The following is a 24,655-nucleotide window of genomic DNA, read 5'->3' on the forward strand; positions in this document are numbered from 1 at the left end:
AAGCATGTAGGTGTGTAAAATTGGCGCTATACCACTACAGACAGCAAAAACTTGGCTAAAAGTAGCCCGTCCAACATTTACTCACAGCCGCCATAAACACTTAGCCTACAGCTGCTGGCACTAAAACTACGAGCACAGCAAACGCCAGCAGACAGGAGTCAATGCAACAGTAAAAAGCAACAACAACAACATCAGCAAATCTTTGTATGTATGCACGTATGTTTACAAACACATTCAACGGTCTACCGAACTGTTGACCTACAAGTTTTGCAACTTTTGTCTAAGCGCCCACCAATTTCTTGTCCAAGTCGAAAGCTCTGGAGTAGCTGTAGTGAGTAGCGCCATGGCATAGCAGCTCAAATCGACCACAACTCGAAAACATATCATAGGCATCCATGTTAGCCTGTGTTGACACCCAAACGGATCTACTACGAGATCCAAACAGCCACTGGCGCTATGCCAATGGCAACGTGACAGTAATCCGAATTTTCCACTTACAAATATGCACAAAAACTAAGTAAAAGCAACTTTTGCCAACAAGCAAAACAAACAAAAAACAGATCCAGATAGATAAAAGACCAAATACTCGAACATCACAAAGACTTAAGAGCTAAAGAAACAAACCGAACGGTGCATCTAATGGCCGGTTAGTGTGACGAGATGTGGCATTACAGTGGAGCAATTCATTGGAAAACTATTGCAATGGTATTTAGAAAAGAGATTGAATTTGGTGTTTTTGTGAAGCGGCCGACCGCGGTAATAGCGCTGACACACGAAATTTAGGAAGTCCGCAACCATCTGTGAGATCCTTCTGCTAGAAAAATGTGAGAGCCAGATGGCGCTCAAAGCAGTAAGAAAGCGTTGTTCCTAAACAACGAAAGGTGGGCATTCCCCCTACTTAGGACTGGTACCAGCAGGCTAATCACCTACCCTGTCAGAAATCAAAATAGAAACCAACGCAAGACTGAGTCTTGTCGAAGCCCTATGCTCCCGAGAGGAGTGAACAAGGAAAAAAAATGTATGTGAACAGATGTTTACGCAGCATATTGAAGATCTCGTGGCCCAAAATCCTAAGTAATGGCGAGGTGCAGAATTCAGCCGATAGCTAACATGGTAACACTGCGAAAGTGGAAGTGGAGTGGGCATACGCTTCGCAATGACGCAAATGAAATCTGTCGTCAAGCACTTGATTGGAATCCACAAGGTGCTCGCAAGGTTATCTGTCCAAAAATATCTTGGAGGAGAACGGTCCCGAAGGAAGTTGAAACGTCAGGAAAAACTTGGAACAAAATCAAGCTTCTTGCAAAAAGGGAACCAGATGGAGGTGTTTTACTGAGGTCCTATGCTCCAGTAGTCCAGTAGGAGAAGCAGGAACCGATGATGATGATTTAGCAAAGTTGAGTAAATTTGTTGCACTTTTCCTCCAAGTTTTGCTATAATTTTCTTCTTTATTTGGATTTTAATTTTAATTTCATCACTTCAAAGCACCCACACTGGGAAAGAAGTAGCGAATGCATTGGCAAGAGGGGCGGTGGCCTTGTTAGTAATAAGACTCGAGCCCTTCCTTACTATTGGATAACACTCCATCAAGAAGAAGCCTAGGAGTGAAGAGCTGAGGCTAAGGGAGGATTGCTGGCACCAAACGATGAGGCTACGCCATCAGACAGAGCACGCAGTCATTTGCTCTTGATCGAGATATGATCCTCTGATTCTTGTCGTTTCTGCGACGATTACCAGGAGACTCCAATGCCCCTTAGAAGATTGCGCGTAGAACGTTGACATCTCTCGGCCATTTGCAGCCAGAAGAAAGACATATACGCTCAGTTCAACCCAGCTCTATCTTAAATTTAATAAGGAAATTTGATCTGGATGAGGTGCTGAGATGAGTAGAGGGCACAAAAGACTATACGTTAGAAGTGCAAACCTCAAATAAATCTAAATGTTCAAACTCTTTTTTAAAAATAATTTTTCCAAAAAATAACTTCACAATTTACGTTTTAGTATGAAGAATTCTTAAAATTGTAGCAACGACATCAAAATAATATTATTTTTTGTGGTATTTTTGAATTTTTGTGAAAGATAGGCTTACGAAAAACCTGTATAAATAAAACCCCGTTAAATTAGTTAGGCCCTTAAAACCAAATTGAAAAGGTTTTTTCGCACGCTTTTGCTTTCTTTGAAAATTAACCCATTCATGTCCTAATTTTTTTTATTTGCAAAAATCATTCTTTTGATTCTTTGAAAACATGTTTAAACATTTTTATTCTAACTCTTTTTATTATCTTGCATGAATTTTTGGAAAAATATTTTGCTTTTGTTTATAAATATTTTCGTTCATCGTTTCACTAAGGTAAATTTTTCGAAAAAAGTTTTTTAAAATTAGTTTACTTTTCCACCATTTTCATTTCTTAGAAAATTAATCCATTCATGTCCAAAATTTCTTTTTCATTATTTTTTTTTCTATTGATAAAATTTTTATTTAAACCCTTCTTATCATTTGGGTTGAATTTTTGAAAAAATATTTCTTAAAATTAGTTAACTTTCCCACCCCTTTCATTTCTTAGAAAATTAACCCATTCACGTGCCAAGTTTTTTTTTATTATGCAAGTGTCATTATCTTGATTCTGCTGATACAATTTTTAGACATTTTTCTTTAAACCCCTTTGCGGAAAAATAATTTTAAAAATTAGTTAACTTTTTCACCCATTTCATATCTCGTAAAAAAAACAATTCACGTCCCAATTGTTTTTTCATTATTTTTATTCTGTTCAAAAAATGTTTAAACATTTTTATTTAAACCCTTCTTATCATTTGAGATGATGTTGTTGTTGTTGAAGTGGTTGAATATTTCAACTTAAATAATCCTAATTAGTGACCAGCACCGTTACCACTGTCCTCATGTGATGATGTATTTTTTCTTTTTCTTTTTTTGTTTCCAAGTCAGATCCATTTAGTGAGGGGCATTGCTGTAAGAAAGGCTTACCGAAGGAGCGAAGTCGTGCCCTAACTAGCGCCGGACAAGTAGTGGAAAAGACTTTCTCTCGCCCCTTCCGCTTGACAGCTTCTGCAGATGGCATTGAAGGGGAGGTTGAGTCTGGCTGCATATTCCCCTACTTTCCAATGACCTGTAAGGGTTGCAGTGATGCGTGAGATGTTTTGGTTCGTCCTTGGGATTTGGTATGACGGCCATGTGTTTTTTGTTGTAATGCATGAAGTTAATTGCTTCCATCTTCTTTCGGGTGAAGCATGATAGTGCGAAGCAATGGATGCTTTTATTGTGTTCAGTGGGGTGGAGGCTGCCACCGCCTCTGCCAAGTCTAGTGTCGAACCTTTTCTTGCTATCTCATCTGCCATCTCATTACCTCGCATGTTCCTATGACTGGGCACCCATATCAGAGTGATTTCAAGCCAATGACTAAGCAATTCCAGCTCCTCTCTACACTGTAAGACTAGTTTGGATGATGGAAATGGAATTGGAGTCTAAGGCCTTTATAGCTGTTTGACTGTCTGAGAAGATAGCTACTCTTGCACCAACTTCCTTGTAGAGTTTTAGTGATTTGCATGTTCTCTGAACGCTAACAGTTCTGCCTGGAACGCGCTGGCATAGTCAGGAAGTCGAATTGACTGAGATAGGTTGAGTGGCTCCGAATGGAAGCCAGCTCCCACACCACAGTTCATCTTAGAACCATCGGTATAGATTTCGATATCGTATCTTCCAATCACCTTCGCTTTGCTCCATTCGGCTCTCGGTGGAAAACGTACCGTAAAGCCTTTCTTGAAGTTAAGGTTGTGGACTGTGTAGTCTGATCTGTTTTTGAGCAGCGAGGGTCCCTGTAGGAGGATCTTACTGTGACCGTACGACCTTGTTGTCCAGCTTCCTATGTCTCTGAGTCTCACCGCACTGCAAGTAGCGATTGTTTTAATGTGTAAATCTAATGTTAGCAGATGAGTTAGTACATTGAGCGCTTCTGTAGGACCGGTGCTAAGCGCTCCTGTAGTTAAGATACACGCTGTTCTTTGTATCTTGTTCAGCTTAGTTTTGTTGTATTTCTTTTCTGTTGCAGGCCATCAAACTAGTGCCGCATAAGCTAGTATTCGCCTTACAATGGCTGTGTAGGACCAATTGGATAGTTTTGGTTGGTCTCTTACACGTGTACAGGGTCGCCAATATTCGACGGACCCATCTGGCAACCCTGTATCTTTTGACAGAGACGTCAGATCGCTTTGGAAGTGTCAGCCCAAACAGATTTTACCATGGAACAGTACACGCCACGCGAGCGCTCCAAAATTGTTGAAATTTACGTTCAACAAAAGAAGTCAATTGTGAAAACTCAACGTGCGTATAAAAAATTAAATAATGTAAAAAGTGCGTCTTCTAAGAACCCCATTAAACGTTTGTACGAAAGGTTTTCGACTGGTGATGCGACCAAGGCGATCGGATGAGAATATTGCCAGTGCTGAGACGTGTTGAGACGTCACCAAGGACATCCCAAAATCGCCGTTCTCAGCAGTTGGGCATTGCTCGAACCACTTTATAACGAATTATCCGCATTGGTTTGCATTTATTCCCGTATAAGATTCAATTGACGCAAAGATTGTTGCATGCGGACAAGCCTCGTCGATTGGAATGGGCCCAAAGAGTCATCGAAATCCGTCGGGTCCGTCGAATATGGGCAACCCTTTCTTTGAACTTCCATCTGAGTTTGGGGTCTAGGCTAACACCTAGGTATTTCGCCTGTTGAGTTAGCGTGAGACCGTTTAGTTTTGAGGAATTAAAGTTTGCTACCTTGGAGTTCATGGTGAATAGCATCAGATTAGTTTTTCTCGGGTTTACACTTAAACCACAGTCCGTGGCCCAATCTGAGGTGAATTTTTGTAAAAAAAAGTTTTTTGGAAATTAATTTACTTGTTTCATTTCTTGCAAAATTAAACCATTCGCGTTCAAATTTTTGTTTTCACTATATTCATTCTGTTGAGAAAATTTGTAAACATTTATGGAAATCTTTAGAGCTTAAACTTTTCAATCAATCCGGCGCACGTATATCTTAATATATTTCCGAAAAAATTTCGAAAATTTGACGGAGGTCTGGAAACATAATAAATTTTATAATTCCGATGGAAAAACAATACTGATTTTTTATTTTTATTTATTTATTAATTTTTTTCTTTTTTGTTGAATATAACGCACCCTCATGTACATACTTTTATATAACTGCATTTGTTCTAAATAAATTTTTTCAGAATACATAACTTTTACTTTTCTCTTTTCTTTGATTTCTTAAGAAATTAAGGCATGAACCAAAGCACAGTGCGACTCACTTGAGCGAATGATAATTAGTTAAAAAGTTTAATATTGCCAAGGGTAAGTGCAGGGAATTTGCTCAGTCAGAATCAATTAGCGCAACATTTGACTGCTTATGACTTTTTATGATTATTTTTGGCTCGTTTTTTTTTGGTTTTAATTTTTTTGTTCTTGGTTTTTGGGTTTGGCTTCTTCCACTACACTGCTACCAAACTTTTTTTTTGCCATATCGGAAACTTTCATATGTCATTTCTCGCGCAGGGGAACATAAAAAATTAAAACAACCGCTAAGCGCTCCGCTCTAAGCCCTCATCTGCAGCACATTGCCACCGCAAAGTCTAGCGCAGCCAACTTGAACTCTACAAAAATATTGAGCGAGCGCATATGGCCATAACGCAGTGCCTAGCTTTTCATATTACTCGTTCTCGCTTTGCCGGAAGTTTTATCCAATTTGCGGTTGTGCTAACGAAGCGTTTTTCCGCTTTTGGTTTTCGTCTCGTTTTTGTGGCACTTCGTAAATTTTTAAGGTTATGCTGCAAGCACAGCAACAGCATAGCAACAGTCAGGGACCAAGTGGTAAAGGGGCAAAGAGGTGGGTAAAAGGGTGGACAAAGTGAGGCAAGCGAATTAGAATTGTTAAACTTATTAATGTCGCATTTCAAGTGAATTCAATTAGTCACATGTTGCCTTGACGCTGCATTTGGAAATGTGTGAGTGGAAAATTATTCATATTTTGTGGCATTTGCGAGTTTGCAGTTTCATTTTGAGCGAAAGCCCTAAAAGCGCTTAAGACTTAAAGCAGTGAATACTGAAATATTAAAAATCCAGGCTCCCCATAAATACATACACATGCACAGATATATTTGTATTTTTCTAGTTTTATTTTATTTAGTTTTCTATCTTTAATATCGCATTTCTTCACTTTCACACTTTACACACTCAATGTTCATATACCCTTTTCCATCCAAAATTTTCAAGTATGTACGTAAGTATGTATGTATTTTACTATAAATATTGTAAATGTAAGCGTTGCATTTTCACTGTCATGTGCGCGAGATTTCAATATTTCACTCAGTAAGCGTAAATACCTGGGTTTGGTACAATGTTGTTAAGTATCATTCTTGTATAGTATCTATGTATGTATTATCTATTATTTGTATGTAATAAGTTAAAATATTTAAAATAATTTATTCTTTGTTTTATAAGTTAGGCCACTACTCTACAAATATTCGCGTTTTTGTGTCTTTAAATAGCTCCGTTTCATATCGGCGCATATCCTCACCAGTGATATGCACTAGTTAGTATGCGTGTATGTATGTATGTATATTTAATTGTGGTATTTTAGCTATTTGTGTATTTTTCTAGAACGTTTCTAGCGCATGTCTTTAAAGCTGCTTTGCAAGATCTTTATGTAAGCGTTTTCATATAGGAAACTGGAAAAATTGGTTCACTGCTGTCCTTCTGGCGCGCCGACGGTTCTTATGCTTTCGCATGCAGCGCCATTTAATCGATTGGACGTATGCCGTTACGCTGCGAAAGCGCCGATTCGGGATTCTTCAGTTCCATTGCCAGTTTATAGCCTAGCTCTGGGCGTCGATCGCGACCCTCGATCATGCCGCGAACCTGAAAAGGAGGAAAGCATAAAAGTTATTTTCGTGTGTCATCGTCTTTTTTAATTCTCTATTTTATATTTATTCTATTTATATATACGGCGCAAAATTAATCATCCAATTATGTTTCTGAATAATTTTTTTATCAAATAGATAAAAATGAAAAAATGATTCTGAGTGGGTAAAGTGTTAGATGCATGCAAACGTACAAAGTGGCGCAAAATTAATCACCCTCACGGAAGATTTATAACTTTTGCAAATGACAATGTTGTTTTTCTGATTGTTGTAGCTCACTAAGGCCCACCAGTGCGGTGTAGTCACCGATTGTCTTTGTCTAAGTCATCTAACGATAGGCCTGTGCTTTTTCGACAGATTGGGTCCAGAGACAGAGGGATGTTAGATGAGTAGGTTTTATGGGGCATGTGAATAGGTAGTTAAAGTCGTGCGGTGTGACTTCGCATGCTGGTAATATATGGGATATGTCGGGGTCGATTCCAGATAAGTAGGCGTTTAAGGGGTAACATACGTCCAGAATTAAAAACAAAATCAATTTTTTTTTCAGATTATTATTTTTTATAGTTCTAGGCGTATTTCTGTGGAAGTCGATTGTGAAAATTCCCCATACATACAAAGTTATGGTAGAAAATGTAACTGCCCGACGAGAGTTTGATGCGCACAGGTAGCTGTCCTTCATTTGAGGCAGCTGGACTCGAGCAAAATGCACTTGAAAGTTTAAACTCGTTTTTCGCGAAACTACTTTTTCCGGCATGGTCTGCATTGATAACTCATACAGTTTTTAATATATTTTGATGTGGTTTTTCTATAATTATTATTCGAAAGTGTTTTCTCTAGAGATTTGATTTTTGACATTTTTATTAAAAATATTTATAAACATAATTAAAGTGCGACATTTAGGACGTAAAACTCATACTTTTTTTAAAATGCCGTAAGTTCAAAATTTTTCGAAATTCAAAAATCCGGCTCCACAGATTAAACAACAACTTTATTTTACAAGAATTTTTTACTTTTTACAGATCCTTCAACATTTCAAAGAGAAAAGATGCAGGCCGTGGAGCAACTTTTTTTTCATTGTACTTTGGGTCACATGATTTTTAATATACTAATTTTTGTAAAAAAAAATTAAAATCAATTTTTTTATAAAGTTTAAGTACTAATAAACAAGGTATAAAATTTTTGTATATTTATTTCTATATCCCTTCTAAAAACAATTTTTCTTTTGGCGCATTTTTGGCGCTGCGAGACGTATGTAACAATATCCAGAACGTAATTTGGCCAAAGATACGCAGGTCTCGCGAGGCAGTTGCAGCTCTTCATCAGCAATACCAGGCGGTTGGACTCCGATAGCGGCATTCGGGTGGCGGAAGTTTAGGAAGCTACTAAGGGTCGCCCAATGAATGTCGTTTAATGTCTGTCCGTATACTGTCCAGTCCAGTAGTTGGAGTTATGTTTCGTCCTGCTTGTACGTCAATCATATTATATATGAGACCTGTGAACTGGGCAACTACAGTATACAAACAGACATTCAATGGAGCGCGTAAAGGTCGATATAAAGATTTTTATCACTTGTATGTAGAGTAATTTGCGGCCTCATAGTTTACAGTTGCTGGACCACGTTTCCTCCAATTTTAAATTTGCATCTTCATGTTATCCTACATCTATGCTCCCACCAAGCGGCAGATAGTTTGTATGAGATTTTGTTCTATGACAGACAGAGGCGTATGCGGAGGTTTGCCATTACCCGCAAAAGGGCCACCGCGATTAGAAGAGGATTTTGCTCTTATTCGATATTTCTTTTCCACAGTGGGTCTGGAACGTATGGAACCGCGAAGCAAGTAAATGGTACTCTCCCACAATCTGGTTATGCTATGCGGCCGTATGCAGTTTCAAGAATCCGTAGAGAATTCAGGCTATAGCAGAAAAGCCTACCGAGGCAACGTTCCCTGCACCGAACCGCGTTGCTTCACACTATTTGATATAACACTGAGTAAAATAGGACTTAAATGAAATTCTAAAACTCCTTTAGTATTTCTCTTTAAGACTGTCTGAAAACATGATTAGTAGCGTAGAGTTTGAGGCGAATGTCTGGTCAGACTATCTAAGAGGAAGAACGTCTTTCCATTTGGGAAATTTTTTCAGACAAAACTAGTCATCAAAACTGGTCATCCCCGAGAGATAACGATTTTTGTCGGGTAAGTCCTGCCTTTTGTAATTAAATCTATTTTATTTAAGCAATGAAAAGCTCTGCTGGAAGGAATCAGCTCTTGGTAGAATTAGTATTTCAGTCGCTGCTGATAGAAACACTTCCGAAAGCGAAGTTGTTAACGAGCGAGCTACTCAGAGAAGGTTGCTTGATGATGTCAAACAAGTATCAAATTTCACACCAGGTAGAAAAACAGAAGCACTTCTATTTCCATCAGGCCAAGCTCTTTTGAACCAATTTTGAACTCAAACGAAACCCGATTTTCGCAAACGAAGTCTGAATGTTGGAAACCATTTTCAGGTTCTTATTACGGATTGGCCTGTTAGTACACACGCTAGAAGATCGGGTACTAATAAATTGCCACAACAACAACAACCGGGTACTACATACTTGGCCTAGTCACTATTAACTTGTGCTCCTACGATTTTTTCTCATATATCAGAACATCCCGTGGCAGAATTATAATTTTTTATAGAAATTTTGCTCATACCACAACACAGACCATACAAAACAATGTTTCAAACTCTGTACAAAATTTTTAAATTTTTTCCAACATTCCGTCAAAATTTTCAACTTTTCAACCAAAATTTCTAAAATTTTTCTGGGTATGCAGTTTTATAGCCCATCGGATTTAGGGATTACGAAGTGCAAAATTCAGCTGACTTTAAAATAACATTAATTATTGACAAATTTTTTCATTGAGGTGTCACGCCTTTTCTTCCGTACGCAGTAAATGTTGGATTTTTTTTATATGGAAGACAAAAAATTAAGCAGCATTTTGCGTCACTTTAAACTTGCACTTCAATATCCTAGAAAAAAATAGACTATAAAACTTCATATTCAAAAATTTTATAAAAATTCTGAATAAAAAGTGTGAAATTTTGATGGAAATAGGCTGATTTTTTTAAATTTTGCCACAAAGTTTGAAACTTGCATTTATGTGGTTTTTGTCATAAAATAAAAAAAAGAAAGAAAGTTGAAAAAATATAGTCGAAATGTACTAATAAATGGCGGCCTTATCACCAACTCACCCACTTTATGCGTATGTAACATATTTGTATGTACAAAGCGGCGTAAAATTAATTATCCAAATTTACTTTTAAACAACTTTTTTATCCAAAAAAAAAAAAAATAGTGATGGAAACCTTTATTTGGACCTTTACACGCTCCATTGCTTGTCTGTTTGTATACTGCAGCTGTCTAACTCACAAGTCTCAAATATGATTGATATGGGACTAGGGTGACTAATTTTGCGCCACCTTGTATATTAAAATTACTTTTCGACTTACCTCATTCGAATGCACAACCACACCGTGATTACTAATAACCTTCTCCTTGGTATGTTCGATATCATGGAAATCGGTGCCGCGACAACAGTCATCAATCAAAATTGTACGATAACCAACTGACAAGGCGTCGACAGCAGTTGCGCCTGAAAAATGATTAAAAATTATTTTGCGAAAAATTTCTACTATTTCTAATATTTATTATAATATTTTTCTAATATTTTTACATTCTTACAAATAAACTTTCTTCGCATTCACTCACCCACACACACATCATACGCCAATCCGCACACGTAGATGTCTGTCGTGCCCTTCAACTTCAGCTGGCCATTCAGGGTAGTATCGGAGAGTTTCTTATTGTCCCAGAACACCGAATACGAATCGACTTCAGGATTTGTGCCTTTATAAATTTTGACGCCGTTATCTACTACTTTTAATTCCTTATGCAACTCAGCGCCCCACGAATCCTGCACGCAATGACGCGGCCAAAGGCGTTGCTTCATTGGTGGTGGACCAGCAAAGATGACAGTGTCGAAAACTTGCGCCGAATCAGCATCGATCTGAAACGAATGAGAGGAGTTTCTTATATATAGAGGTATGAAATGGAAATATAATTTATATTTTTTATATTATTAGTTATAATTTTTTGTAAATATATGAGCAAAAGGAGATATAAAAATCGTGAGAATTTAATTGTTGAATTTATTCAGACTTTTAAAATTTAAAATTTTCTCAAATGACCATCGTCGAAGTGAAACATTTGATGGACGTTTAATGGCGTCTAACAAAGCCAAATCTGCCACAAAGCAAACATAAAATAAATAATTAATCCTACTTGTTGTTTTTTTTTCTTTTTTGTTTGCTTACCGGCGACGACTCATCCAAAGGCCGCATTTTCACATTATCTATAAACGAAACGTGGTCGCTTGGATGCCAATCCAGTGAATAGAAAATAGCATCAAAGTCCACAGTCTCCAGCAGATTGTTGATGGGTTCCAAAATCTAAGCAGAAAAGAAAAATTAATTTCAGAAATTTTATAAATATTTCATTAATGTTGTGCAGAACAAATTCATTTGAAATTTGGGCACAAGACACTCAACCATCTAAAGCTAAGACACAATGGAAAGCAAGGCAAAGGCAACAAGCGAGGAAGTTACTCGAGTAGAGTACTTCCGTTCTCACTTCCCCAGCAAAGCTGAAGCTTAATAACATGTCGACAGACACGCGACGTTCTCACTATATCCGTTCGCCGGTCGCTGCATGCATAAACATATACACACATATATGTATGTATCTGTATATGTGTGTACTCGCGTTTATTATACCTTTTTATATGCAATGTACTCGTGGTATGAGCGATTTCATGTCAAGTGAACCAAGTATTTTGGACAAGGTCGTACATTTTTCTGAAAATTGGTTTATTTGTAGGCTTGAGATAATAAGAAGTGAATTGAAAAAATGTTGAAAAAATTGTTTATAAACTTTCATTTATTATTATTTTGAAAAGTTGTTTATAAATTTTTATTTATTTTTTTTTTTTTGTGAGAAAATATACTTTGAAACAAGAACTGAAACAATTTTGAGATTTATTCCATGTTGAAAATTTTGGTGTAGAGTTTTCAAAGTCGAAAATATTCTGGTCTTTTAACATTTTTATAGATTTTTATGTGTTCTTATTCTTTAGGACAAAATATACTTAAAACAAAAGGGCTGAAGAAGTTGTGGAAATTTTGGGATTTATTCAATTTTGAAAATTTTTGTGTAGAGTTTTTAAAGTGAAATATAGTCGGTTTATTTATTATTTTTAAAAATTTTGATTTGTTCTTTTTTTTGATAAAATATACTTTTTACAAAAACGGAAGAAATTTTGAAAATAATCTTACAATTTTAAGATTTTGTTTAATATCTTTAACTACTATACAAATATATTTCAAATAGAACATCTGCAGGGAAAATTTGGAACATAAATATATATAATCTTTTTACATTTCAACCAATTTTAGTTATCTGACCTAGCTTTCGTCGCGCAGCACCTTATGAAATACATTCTCCTTGAATCTCCTAGAATGCTCGCCCACAGGACATGTTTTGTATTTTCGTCTTCGACTACATCTTCGCCTTCACCTTTGCCTTTGCCTTTACCAGCGAGCTAACTTTTCTTTTTCTTCTTGTTTTCATTTTCTATTATTCTCACTTTATTTCCCTTTCTTCTCTCTTGTATGCAGACCATCTAAACACACTCACGAATAGGAGAGTACGGATTCATTTTCGCAGTCAGCATCCCCGGCTATCCAACCCGACACAACGCATCCCTACTTGAGTACGCCAAGCGCACTTTTAAGCACTCACCTCATGTCCTTTCTGCTGTGCACTGCAATTACTTATATCCAAGGATCCACTTATAAAATCATTCTGTACATCAATAATGAGGAAAGCGTTCACCGGTCGTACAATCTGCGCCAATGTGGGATGTAGCCATGTTTGTATGTGCAAATAATGGAGAAAGAAAGTAAAGTTAATGTGGGAAAAATTTCGGAGTACTCTGCAGGCACACACGCGTTCGCAGAAAATAATATATAAAAGTTATACATATATATATCTACACACACACCCCCACTCACATTATTTGGTAAAGGCGAAGTTGAGCATAGCAGCGAGTCAAGTAAAATTTACAATAGCCGGTAAGTAGCGGAAGGAAGCTGGTAGGATATGAAATTTGATGATGGCAGCGCAGCAATACTTGCGGTTTGGGTGGTTTGGGGTATATGAAATGTCGGATATTCATGAGGAGCAAATGAATTTTTCAAACATATTTTTGGCATATAATTTCCAGTTTGTAAAAGTCACAAACTCACACAATCACACTTGTTTTCAAACATTTGGTCAACGAAAAGCAAACAACCAGCTGCGACATTAACATTAAAAACATCGCTAAGAATAACGAGACTGACCAAAGTGGAATCACAACTGGACAATAAATTTTATTAGGGAGAGAGACAAGTTTCTAAATGGCATTGGGCATTGGACAGTGGTAAATATTGAGGAATATTGAAATAAAAATGTTCAATACAAACGATCGTACTTAACAGTTTTTTTGATTTATATTCTTCTTCCTTCGTATTTGCAATCGTTGCTCAAGTGTTTAGCGTTCCATGATGAAATGTATACTAATGAAGTTTACAAATGGCAAGCGAAAAATAAAAAATATTGCGTCGTTCGCCCTCCATATCGGAAAAAAGTTGAAGCGCACCTATTGAATAACCCTATATTTTGCCTCTTTATATTTTCACGCTACCAAAAACTATCGAGGGGTTTCAAACTATTCGTCACTATCAATGGACATGGGGTCTAAGAGCGGCGATAGTGTACGGGTTATACATCAACCTGATTAGACCCATTATTACATACGCCCCAGTAGTATGGTGGAAGGCTACTCAAGTTAATTCCAGAGTAAGCCCCCTAACCAGGCAACAGATGTGTACGTTCTTGGATCTCTTTGGGTACTATGAGTCCGGCAACTGGTGATGCCGTTCATGCCATCCAGAACTTGCGACCTCCAGATCTTCAAATTCAAAAAAAAAGCCATGAAGGTGGCGTGCATGATCAAGTTAAACGGGGTCTGAGGAAACGAAGAAAATACTGGTCACTGTCAGATATGCCACCAGTCGTCGAAATGGTGCACAGCTTTCGATGCTAGCGGACAATCGGGTGTCTTACGTTAGCTTCGATAGGAAGTATGATGTTTTGATCCCAGATAGAGACCAATGGTTAAGACCAGAGAACCTACTAATGGCACATTCAGCACACTTTTTACACCGACGGATCCAAGGTCAGTGATGGAAGCGGATCTGGATGGTACTTTGACGAAGACACTAAGTACTCCTATGCCACAGGGCAATTGGCCACTGTATTCCTTACGAAAGTCTATGCCATCTTGAATGTGGCGTACTGGCTACTTGAGAAAAAGTGGCGGGGCAACAGTATTGGAATTTGTATTGACTGTCAATCTGCACTGAAAGCCCTTGCTAAACTTAGCTGCTTTTCAAATTTACTCGGTCAATATAAGACAAAACTGAACAATATTGCAAAACACAATAAAGTTTTTCGTGCTTGAGTTCCTGGGCATTGCGGTATTACAGGGAGCGAGTTGGCTGATAAACTGGCTAATGAAGGCACTGTAAGCATACCACGAAGCCCTTAACCTCGTCTAGGAGTCAATTCTGCATCAATTCAACTATGGATTGGCGATTTCATGTAGAAGACAATGGTCTGAATTGGGCTTCTGCAGAGTAGCCAAGTGCTTTGTAAAAGAACTAAACACAAAACTAGCGACATTCTCCTAAAACTTAGTAGGAAGAACCCGAGAGTACTGGTGGGTGTAATCACAGAGCACAACGCGTGTGTTCAGCATATGGCTACCCCTGGAAATCATTGACGACCCAATAAGCTTAGCCGGCTCGCGGTTTCTAGAATCAGACTTAGGCTGTTGGATTGCAATGCACTGAGTTTGGCTAAAGTTAGGATACTCTTCCTCTTCCGGATCTCTTAAGATTCACCAATGAATCCAAAAGATTTGCGAAAGAGTAACCTCAAATCAATTTTTCCGCCTTACCATCCATACTGTGTTGATCCTGTTTCTCTATTCTTCCACTTCTATCCGGGTGTAATACAATGTTCTTCCTGACTGAGTGCTTGGATTTGTCCAACCGCCCACAAATCAAATCTAATCTAATCAATGGTGGCCACTTTAGATAGTTTCACATTTTAAACCTACCCAAAGTCATAGAAATTCACAATTTTTGTTTAAATAGAGGACAGAATGCCGTAAATTATTGCTCTGGCTATATGGAGGCTTTCCTATTTGATTCCTGTCGTCTTTAATCCATCGAAAATAGGGGATAATAGACACCAGACAGACCAAGTAAGGCTTCCACTATAGCTCATACTTATGACATCATAATAACAATAATAATATTGGTCGTTCAATATAATATTTCCAATTCTTCTTCTTAATTGGCGTGATAACCGCTTACGCGATTTTGGCCAACTTTAACAAAGTGCGCCAGTTGTTTCTTTTTCGTGCTAACCGGCGCCAATTGGACACACCAAGTGAAGCCAAGTCCTGCTCCACCTGATCTTCCTCTACTACCACCAGCTGGTACCGCATCGAATACTTTCAGAGCCGGAGCGTTTGTATCCATTCGGACGACATGACCCAGCCAACGTAGCCGCTGCATCTTTATTCACTGCGATATTCGCCGTCTCTCAAACACTGCAAGCGTGGCTTCATCGGATGTTTCATCGTCCACGCTTCTGCGCCATACGTTAGGTCGAGCAAGATGAGAGCCTTGTAGAGTGTTAGTTATGTTCGTCGAGAGAGGACTTTACTGCTCAGTTGCCTACTTAGTCCAAAGTAGCACTTATTGGCAAGAGAGATTCTACGTTGGATTTCAAGGCTGACATTGTTATTGGTGTTAATGCTGGTTCCTAAGTATACGAAGTCCTTTACAACCTCGAAATCATAACTGCCAACAGTGACCTGAGTGCCGAAACGCGAGTGCGCTGACTGTTTGTTTGATGGCAAGAGGTACTTGTCCTCGAATTTCCAAATTTCCAATTACTTGTACTGAAATATAACACGGAAGTAAGCAAAGTATGCCATTTTGAAGAGGTCCTCTGATTTATCACTACAAATCTTTTAACAATGTTAATGATATCTTCCAGCTATTGGAAGTACAAAACTGGTGGCATTGCTGAAACCTCTCAACGCCTGATGGGTTGGTGGTTATAAGCTCAGGAAATCAAGTGGCTACTAAATAATTTCATATCCGACATTAGTTAGGACCTTTTAACTCTTATCAGATTTCAAAAAAAATATTATATTTCATTAAATAATATGAATTTAAAACAAAAAAAAGATATGAATTTAAAACTATTCGCATTGAAGCCAAAATAATGCAGTAGGAGCCGTGCAAAATTCGTTTCGTTTTTCAGTGATTACAAAATTTTTTGGTTCAGTAATAAAACGCCAATTTTTCAGAAGTAAAAGCCCACCCTGCACACAGCACTGCGCGCAGCCAGAAAAGCATTTTAATGCAATAAAGTTTAGTTGCTTCATTAATAGGTCTTCCGCACAATGAATAAGCTGGCCATTATTTTAAAAGTTAATGGTTCATGACCTTATACAACCATGGGTCAAAGAACTTTGCACAGGGAAAAGCAAGTATAAAAAGTTATTAAAATCGCCACCCAAAACATGTCAATGCCTTGATTCCAAGAATTACATGCGCAAGACACAGGAAGCCCAGAATAAGTAACAATAATAACTTTATAATTTGTGTGATTTTGAGCAGGTAAGTGAAAGTTCGAATTTTTCTAAAAAAAAAACAAGGGAATGCACGCACTCGCGGTCAATAAAATACAGTCTGTCTAATAGAAGGCGGCCGGCATAGCCAAATGAGTGGTGCGTGTCTACAATTCGTGAGTGCGTAGGTTCGAATCTCCATGCATGAACATCAGATAATAGAAAGTTTCTATTTGCCGTTCAGAGTCGGCTTAAAACTGTAGTCTCTCCGTTTGTGGAAGAACATCAAGACGCACACCACCATTAGGGGAAGGAGCCCGGCCAAACTTCTAACAGAAATGTACGCGCCAATTATTTATTTATTTGTACTTAATAGAAGCGTCACCAAATAATACGTATTGCAAGAAGCATATGCGTTTAATTTTTTTTTTTTAACGGAACTTAACTCAATTTGAATTTTGCTGGTTACGCTTCTATTACACAGACTGTAGGTGTGCGACATTTTGACTCGTTGCGATTATTTTATTTTTATTTTTTTGGAGTTATTAATTTTTTACAAAAGTTTAACTCATTCTACAGTAAAAACCATGTAACACAAAATTTTGAACTCTCTGCAAAAATTATGAAAATTCTGCAAATTTACCACAGCTCAAAACTTTGCAATCGGAATTTTTTGAATACTTTTTAGTTTGCAATTAACTTCTAATACAATAAAATGCAAGGTGGAAGTCCTTACAAAATATAATATAAAATACATAATACAATTTTTGGCAGACGGTTTCGAGTGTTTTTGTTTTTTATATATAAAAAAATTGTCGAAAGTACTTTGTATGGAGGAAAATGCTTGACACTTTCAGCAAGAAAATTATCAAAAACCAACGGTATTTTTTAGTCACTTGTAATTTGCACTTTATTATAACAAAATTCAATGAATTATAAAACTGCGTACTCATAGTTTTCGCTCATAGCGTGAAAAAACGATTAAAATGGCTTTTGTTGTATAATAAAAAAATGTAATTAAAAAAAATTTTGAGGAACAACATCAAGACGCACACCACCAATAGGAGGAGGACCTCGGCCAAACACTCAAAACGGGTGTACGCGCCAATTATGTATATAATATATATATATATATAATTAAAAAAAAAATTATTTATTATAAAAAATTACTAGAGACTAAACAAACAAACGTAAAATAGCCACAGCTGGTCAAAATGCCGCATGGGTACAAAATTCCATAAGAAGAAAGTATTTTGGCGCGGTAGCTGTTCATTGCGATTAATTTAAGCCGGAATTTTATTGCTTACATAGTATATATGTACGTATAATATATTAGGTCGGGTTAGGCTTTTACTTTACTTTTTTTCGGTGACTGCAGTATGCTACTGACAATTCTGAATAAAAAAAACACAATATTTCTTTCACAGTAGCTTTAACAATATCCCACGTATCGTTCTTTATAATATTAGATATCTCGCATACCACGCAATGCGCTCTGCATATTGAACTCAGCTGTACGAATTAACATTACCAGCAGCAGACTCATAATCGTCAGAAACATTACTGTCTACTGGGTTCGGCGCTCGATGTGTAACCAATTAAAAAGACCATAAATTTAGTTTGCAGAATTAATTTTATTTAATTCAAAGTAAAAAATGTGTGAAAATAATACAAAATTAAGAATCAATTTACATTTGCTCAATATGGTCACCTTTTGCCTTGACTATGGCCTTGAGACGGTCCAGAAACGAATCGCCAGCTGCCCGAATGTGAGTTGCAGGTATTTTGGCGGACTCGCGGACAATGGCTTTTTTCAGCGCCTCGAGACTGGGTAGTCTTTTTGTCCGAATCTTGCTGCCAAAACGGCCCAAAGAGAATAATCCATCGGATTCGCGACTGGTGAATTTCAGAGCCATTGTGTGCAGGTTATGAAGTTCGGAACGTGGTTTTTTAACCATTCTTGGTTGACTCGAGATTTGTGAGACTGTGCCGAGTCCTGTTGAAACGTCCATGGTCTGTCACCGAAATGTTTGTCTGCCCCCGGCTTCAAAGCCACCTCCAGAATACTTTCCCGATAATATTTCTCATTCACTTTGACGCCAGACTCGATGAAAACGATTGAAGAGCGCAAATCTGCGGTTACAGCAGCCCAAACCATTACCTGCGGCGGGTGCTGCCTCCTGGTGGCCAATCGATAACTCAAATTCTCGTATGAACGGTCGGTCAAGTAAACCCTATCGTTTTGGAAGTTTACGAATTGCTCAATTTTAAATATTCTCGTCAGAAAACACAATGTTCAGAAATTGACCGCTTTCGGCCAAGCGAAGCAACTCCGTCGCTCTCTCAAGTATGACTTGTTGCTGCTTTGGTGTGAGATCAGGCGCCTTTTGGGTCTTGTAAGGCTTGAATTTGGGATCATTTTTGAATATGCGGCGGAAGTTACGGGCTGATAATTTCAGTTCTTTTGGCATTTGATTGGCACTTCGTCGGGGATTTCGCTCAAGTCGCTTCTTCACTTTTTGAACCATTTCACGTGACGTTGCAGTCTTTTGATGACCACCTCCATGACGTTTCGCGATGCTACCAGTATCATTGCAACGAGTAATGATGCAATAAACCAAAACTTTATTTACTTTAAGGTGCTCGAGCTCAAGAAAAATCGCTGGTTGTGAGTTTACAGCCAAATATAATGATTTTCTTTTTTTTACTCTCGACAAAATGCCTCCGCGCGCTTGTAAACAATACTCTAGACTACCATTTAGTCTACTAACAGACAGCTGATGCCGTCCCTTCACCGCACATCAGAACGAGCCCTATGAATAAGCGGCACAACACTTCCGATTGTTTTGGTGGCACCAAATTATGGGCAAATAACTTAAAGCTATCGGTTAATTAAACAGTCAGTTATTTGAAAAAGCGAGCAAGCTTTAAAGTGCATAACATACAAACAATATATTATAAAGGGTTTTCCAATAACAAATATTATCTATCGCTATCGAAAGATGATTAACGATTTTTTATGGCCGGAATTGGATGGTATTGATCTGGACAACGTTTATTTTCAACAAGACGGCGTTACGTGCCACACAAGCAACGAAACCATTGATCTTTTACGGTAAAAGTGTCCGGACCGTGTTATCTCTCGAAGAGCTGATCACAATTGTCCACCGAGATCTTGTGATTTAACACCTTGTGACTTTTTTCTTTGGGGCCACGTGAAAGAGAAGGTCTACGCCAACAGACCAGGGTCGATTCAAGACTTCAAATTCGATGACATAGGGCAGCCACTTTGCAATTCGGTTATGGAAAATTTCATGAAAAGGATATTGTCCTGTAAGCGTGGTCGTGATGGTCATTTGCCTGATGTTATTTTCCACTATTAACGGCATATCTTCCTTTTTATAATGAAACAAACATCCGATCATTTATATTAAAAAATAGCATTTTTCTTTGAATATCAAAATAACTCCTCTTCTTGGAAAATCCCTTATTTAATTATTATTTATTCGTTATACGGAAATTGTTCATTTCCAACTACAAACAAGGAGTACCAGCTGCCAAGGCTTAATAAAGCTGCATTTCTCCAAGCATGAATGACTGACTAGCTGACAGGCAAAACTAGCTGACAAGCCAATGCAAATAGTCTATTGTACCACACAGCCAGTGCACTGGAGCAGATATGCAGGTAATCATGAACTTGTGCAACATAAACAAAAACAACAATCATATGGGCTGGTTTAGTGCTTTGCTTTAGGCTGGCCTCTAGCCTTGTTATTTGTAATTCAAATCATACTTCCATATAACATAATTTCATGAGTATAAATACATATATACTCGTACTTGCATATACCTTTACATATGTATCATACTTATACAATACATACATACATTAGAATGCCCAAAAACAAATTTGTGCTGCTGAGTAACCCCATATAATGTGATCCAACTTAACTTTTCTGAAAATTGGTTCAATTGGCTTGGATATAACAAGAAATAAAGTGAAAGAAGCTTAAAAAAAATTTAAAAGTTTTCAGATTTATTCAATGCAAAATTTTGGTGTCGAGAGTTCTAAATCAAATACCTTAAGCCGGCCATACACATACAGTTTCAACTGATAGTTTAAACTGAACAGTTTAAACCGTCAGTTGAAACTGTACACTGTTGAAGCAAACACACATACAGTTCAATTCTTCAGTTTTGGCAATGGATTCGAAGAAGCAAGACGATAATAACAGATTTCTTCGTAGCACCAGGTTCAATTTCGTCCAATTTTTTTGCTAATTTGGTATATGCATCATCTCTTTTCATACGGTCATGATAATCATGACTCTTTACTTGCCAAAGACAAGGTTCCGATCGATACATTTCAATAAAATCGCTAATTATTTGATTAGGTTTATTACGCGCCATCTTAACTACGCGAAAATTATACTTTTAAAAAGGAATACCACAGAATACAACACACCTCCTCTTAATTGAACTGAGAAATGTACAGCGAACCCCCACACACGTAATAATCAGTTTAAACTTTCAGTTTAAAAAATTGAAAATTTCATTTGTCTCAGTTCAACTGTAGAGTTGAATTGAACTGAAACTGAAATATCCACACACGTGGATGTTAGACTGTACAGTTGAATTGTACAGTTTAAACTATCAGTTGAAACTGTATGTGTGTGGCCGGCCTTAGATTTTGTTAACATATTTTTATGATTTTTTTTTTTTTCTATTTAGAATCAAATGTACTTGAGAAAAAAAATTGTTGGAAATTTTTTTTTGCTGAAAATTTTTGAAATTTTTTTTTTTTATACACTCTATGAACACCACCCTGTACATATTGTTGCATTCACATTTTGCGCATCAAAAGTCAGTTTAGTCGTGTTTTTTCACCAATTTGTGGTGTGCTCCTTCACGTTACCCGATTTAAAAATGTATCCGGAGAGGCCGGAAAATAATAGTTTTTATTTGAAGCCCTTTTTAAGGATCAAACGCATTCAGAGGTTTGCCATTGTCAGCTGAGAGGTAACTATAAGAAAACTTTTGCAATAATTTTAAGTTTTATGTCCACAGAGGGCTTAGAACAAGGCACAGAAGGAGCTTAAAATCAAAATCATCGGCAGACGCTCCTGTTTTGTAAAGGGTTTTCCAATAAGAAATGTTGGAGAGGTAAAAGATCAATGGTTTCGTTGCTTGTGTGGCCCGTAGCGTCGTCTTGTTGAAAATAAACGTTGTCCAAATCAATACCATCCAATTCATATATAATAATCGTTAATCATCTCTCGATAGCGCAATCCATTCACCGTAACTGTTGCTCCAGCTTCATTTTCGAAAAAGTAAGGTCCAATGACTCCGCCGGACCATAAACCGCACCAAAGAGTCACATGTTGAGAATAGAGAGGCTTTTGAACAATAACTCTTGGATTTTCCGAGCGCCAGATCCGACAATTTTGCTTGTTAACGAAGCCACCGAAGTGGAAATGGGCCTCATCACTCAAGATGATTTTTCGATGGAATCCTGGATCATTTTCATGCATTTCAACGACCCAATCAGCAAAGACACGACGTTGTTGATGATCGACCGGCTTGAGTTCTTGTGTTAACTGGACTTTATAAGCCTTAAGACCCAAATCTTTATGAAAAATATGGTGTAATGACGTTTGTGGAATGCCTAACTCCAAAGAACGACGAGGAATGGACAAACCGGGGTTTTCTTCAACACTTTTGGCTACAACAGCAGTATTTTCGGCTGTTCTTGAGGGACGTGGACGGGTTTTATTCTTCACATCACTAACTTGTTCCAACAGCTCGAATTTGTTCACCAATTTCTTTATTGCGGTCCGACAAGGTGCTTCACGATGCCCCAAAAATGTTCGTGTTTTACGAACCGTCTCTGCCAAATGTTCACCATTTTTATAGTGAATTAAATAATTTCAATGCGTTGTTTAAGCGAGTATTGTTCCATTTTTATTAATGGCGTAGTTTCTACTTGTCAAATATCAAAAAAGGACAGCTTCAAAAGTGGCATCTACCGAAATAGCGGGCTATTCAAAATAACACCTGTTATTGGAAAACCCATTATGAGACATTTTTTGACGTTTAGAATTCTAAAATATGACATTAAAGCTAAGACGAACCATAATTTTGTAAATTATTTCGTCTACAAAAGACAAAGCAAGTTGATCGGCACACGCATAGAAAATTACGATTTAATTTAATTTTTTTTTCTAAGATGCGTACTTCATGTAATTATAAAGCACGCAAAAATTACTCGCATGAAAAAATATTCTGAGTGCAATTACAATTTACAATGGCAATACCAGGTTTGACCTATTCATGCTAGTGTTGCCATATCTCAAAACTTGAGGAGTGCGTTATTTTCGGTACTCAACATTTTTTCCGGAAGTTTAAATTTTCTTTTTTTTACATTTATTTATACACCCCTCCATTTACTTCTAAGCATATTTTTGAACACCACTTTAAAATATAATAAAAAAACTTTAGTAACCAAACTCGCTCCCTTCAACCATTTTCTGCAACCGCCAGTGGATGTCCTTGCACAAATGCAACCATCAACAGCCGGAAATTACTTTAACACCTTTTCTACTCCACACACACACACTTGCAAAAACACGTAAGTAGTTGGCCTACACTTCTGCCATATTTACATATGCACGCGCACGGAGGCATACCAACTTATTTTGTTCACGTCAACTGCAAGAATTTTAACTTCTAACCTTCTAACGCTAAGTTTTCACACATTGCTTTCACTTCGGCTCTCCGCTCTAGGCCGCACTTGATTGTAAACGTCATTGCAATATGAAATTGAAATTGAATTGAGCTGCTTGCCAGACAGGAAGGCGAACTCACACCCACACACACACACGATGGTAAATGTCGGAAAAGTAAGTAAAATAAATTTGCAATAAAAAGTCAATTCCGCTCAAACAACAAAAAATTGCAAAACACTTTCTTGGTTTTTGTGGCTCGAAAGTGCCCTTTCTACTCTTAGCTGGCGGAAGTATTTCGATTTATGATTTGCATAAGTTATGCAATAAAAATTGAAGGAAACTTCAATTGAAGTAATTTTTCTTACCAAGCGCATGGCTGGGAGGGAAGCATTTAAATTAAGCCAAATAAAAAAAAATTTGGGAAAGACGTACGATTTTAATTTGCAATTTAAGCTCAAGAAATATTGGTTTAGTTAATATTCCACGAGAGAGATCAAAATAAAATTTAATTGCGATAAATTTCGGCACTGCCTTCCAAAAATATTTTTCAGAGAATATCTGATATCTGGCTGAAGTCTTCAGAGAAATCTACAGCCATGCGAAGACTATTTTATTTGGCTTACTCTTAGGAGTTTAAGCTCCCTACTTTAATATTAAGTTTTCACGAAGAGTAAAAGCATGCGGGTTGATACATTTTAATGCAAGTCAGATGCAAAAATTTCACCGCACACAGAAAATCTCAAGAAAGGCAAATGGGCGTAATGTGGAAAGGAAAGGGGTATTATTCTCCATCATTAACGCATAAGCAGTCTAAACGATTCGGGCCAGTTAAAAAAAGGGTCTCAGTTGTTAGTGCCTCGTGGTAGCCAACGTCAATTAAAGCACTAAATAAAGCCAATTTCTTGTTTGTCAATTAAAGCACTAAATGAAGCCAGTTTCTTGTTTGCTCGTCCTTTCCAACTTTCTGTCTTGTATCTAAGTCCTAATTACTCAAAGCGCAAAGGTCCATAAATCTTCCGTAGAATAAGTAGCTATCGAACTCAAAAGGGACTGACTCAGTGCATGTTGCCTTCTGCATCACTGAAATATTGACTGAAATACTTGATAGGGCATTAAACGAAATATACAACTTGATAAAAAAATGTGGCAACGGATTTAAGTCCAGACATGAAAAGAAAGCACAATATTCCCGTGCGGTCTTCTTCC

The 24,655-nt window shown here is 37.4% G+C and overlaps 1 protein-coding gene across 4 annotated transcripts in view; it reads right to left on the reverse strand.

The window, feature by feature from the left end:
- Positions 1-6,160: 6,160 nt before the first annotated feature.
- LOC129253516 (nicotinamidase) overlaps positions 6,161-24,655 on the reverse strand; it is a 69,693-nt gene continuing 51,198 nt past the window's right edge. For all 4 annotated transcript variants that reach the window (XM_054891927.1, XM_054891930.1, XM_054891929.1 and 1 more), the window contains exons 4-8: positions 12,770-12,874; positions 11,287-11,421; positions 10,682-10,979; positions 10,423-10,565; positions 6,161-6,925 (exon numbers count right to left, since the gene is read on the reverse strand). In XM_054891927.1, the coding sequence (XP_054747902.1) occupies positions 6,806-6,925; positions 10,423-10,565; positions 10,682-10,979; positions 11,287-11,421; positions 12,770-12,874 (801 nt within the window). In that variant the 3' untranslated portion in view covers positions 6,161-6,805. The remainder of the gene's footprint in view (positions 6,926-10,422; positions 10,566-10,681; positions 10,980-11,286; positions 11,422-12,769; positions 12,875-24,655) is intronic.

Source organism: Anastrepha obliqua, chromosome 1 (assembly GCF_027943255.1).
Source record: "Anastrepha obliqua isolate idAnaObli1 chromosome 1, idAnaObli1_1.0, whole genome shotgun sequence".
Lineage (NCBI taxonomy): Eukaryota > Metazoa > Arthropoda > Insecta > Diptera > Tephritidae > Anastrepha > Anastrepha obliqua.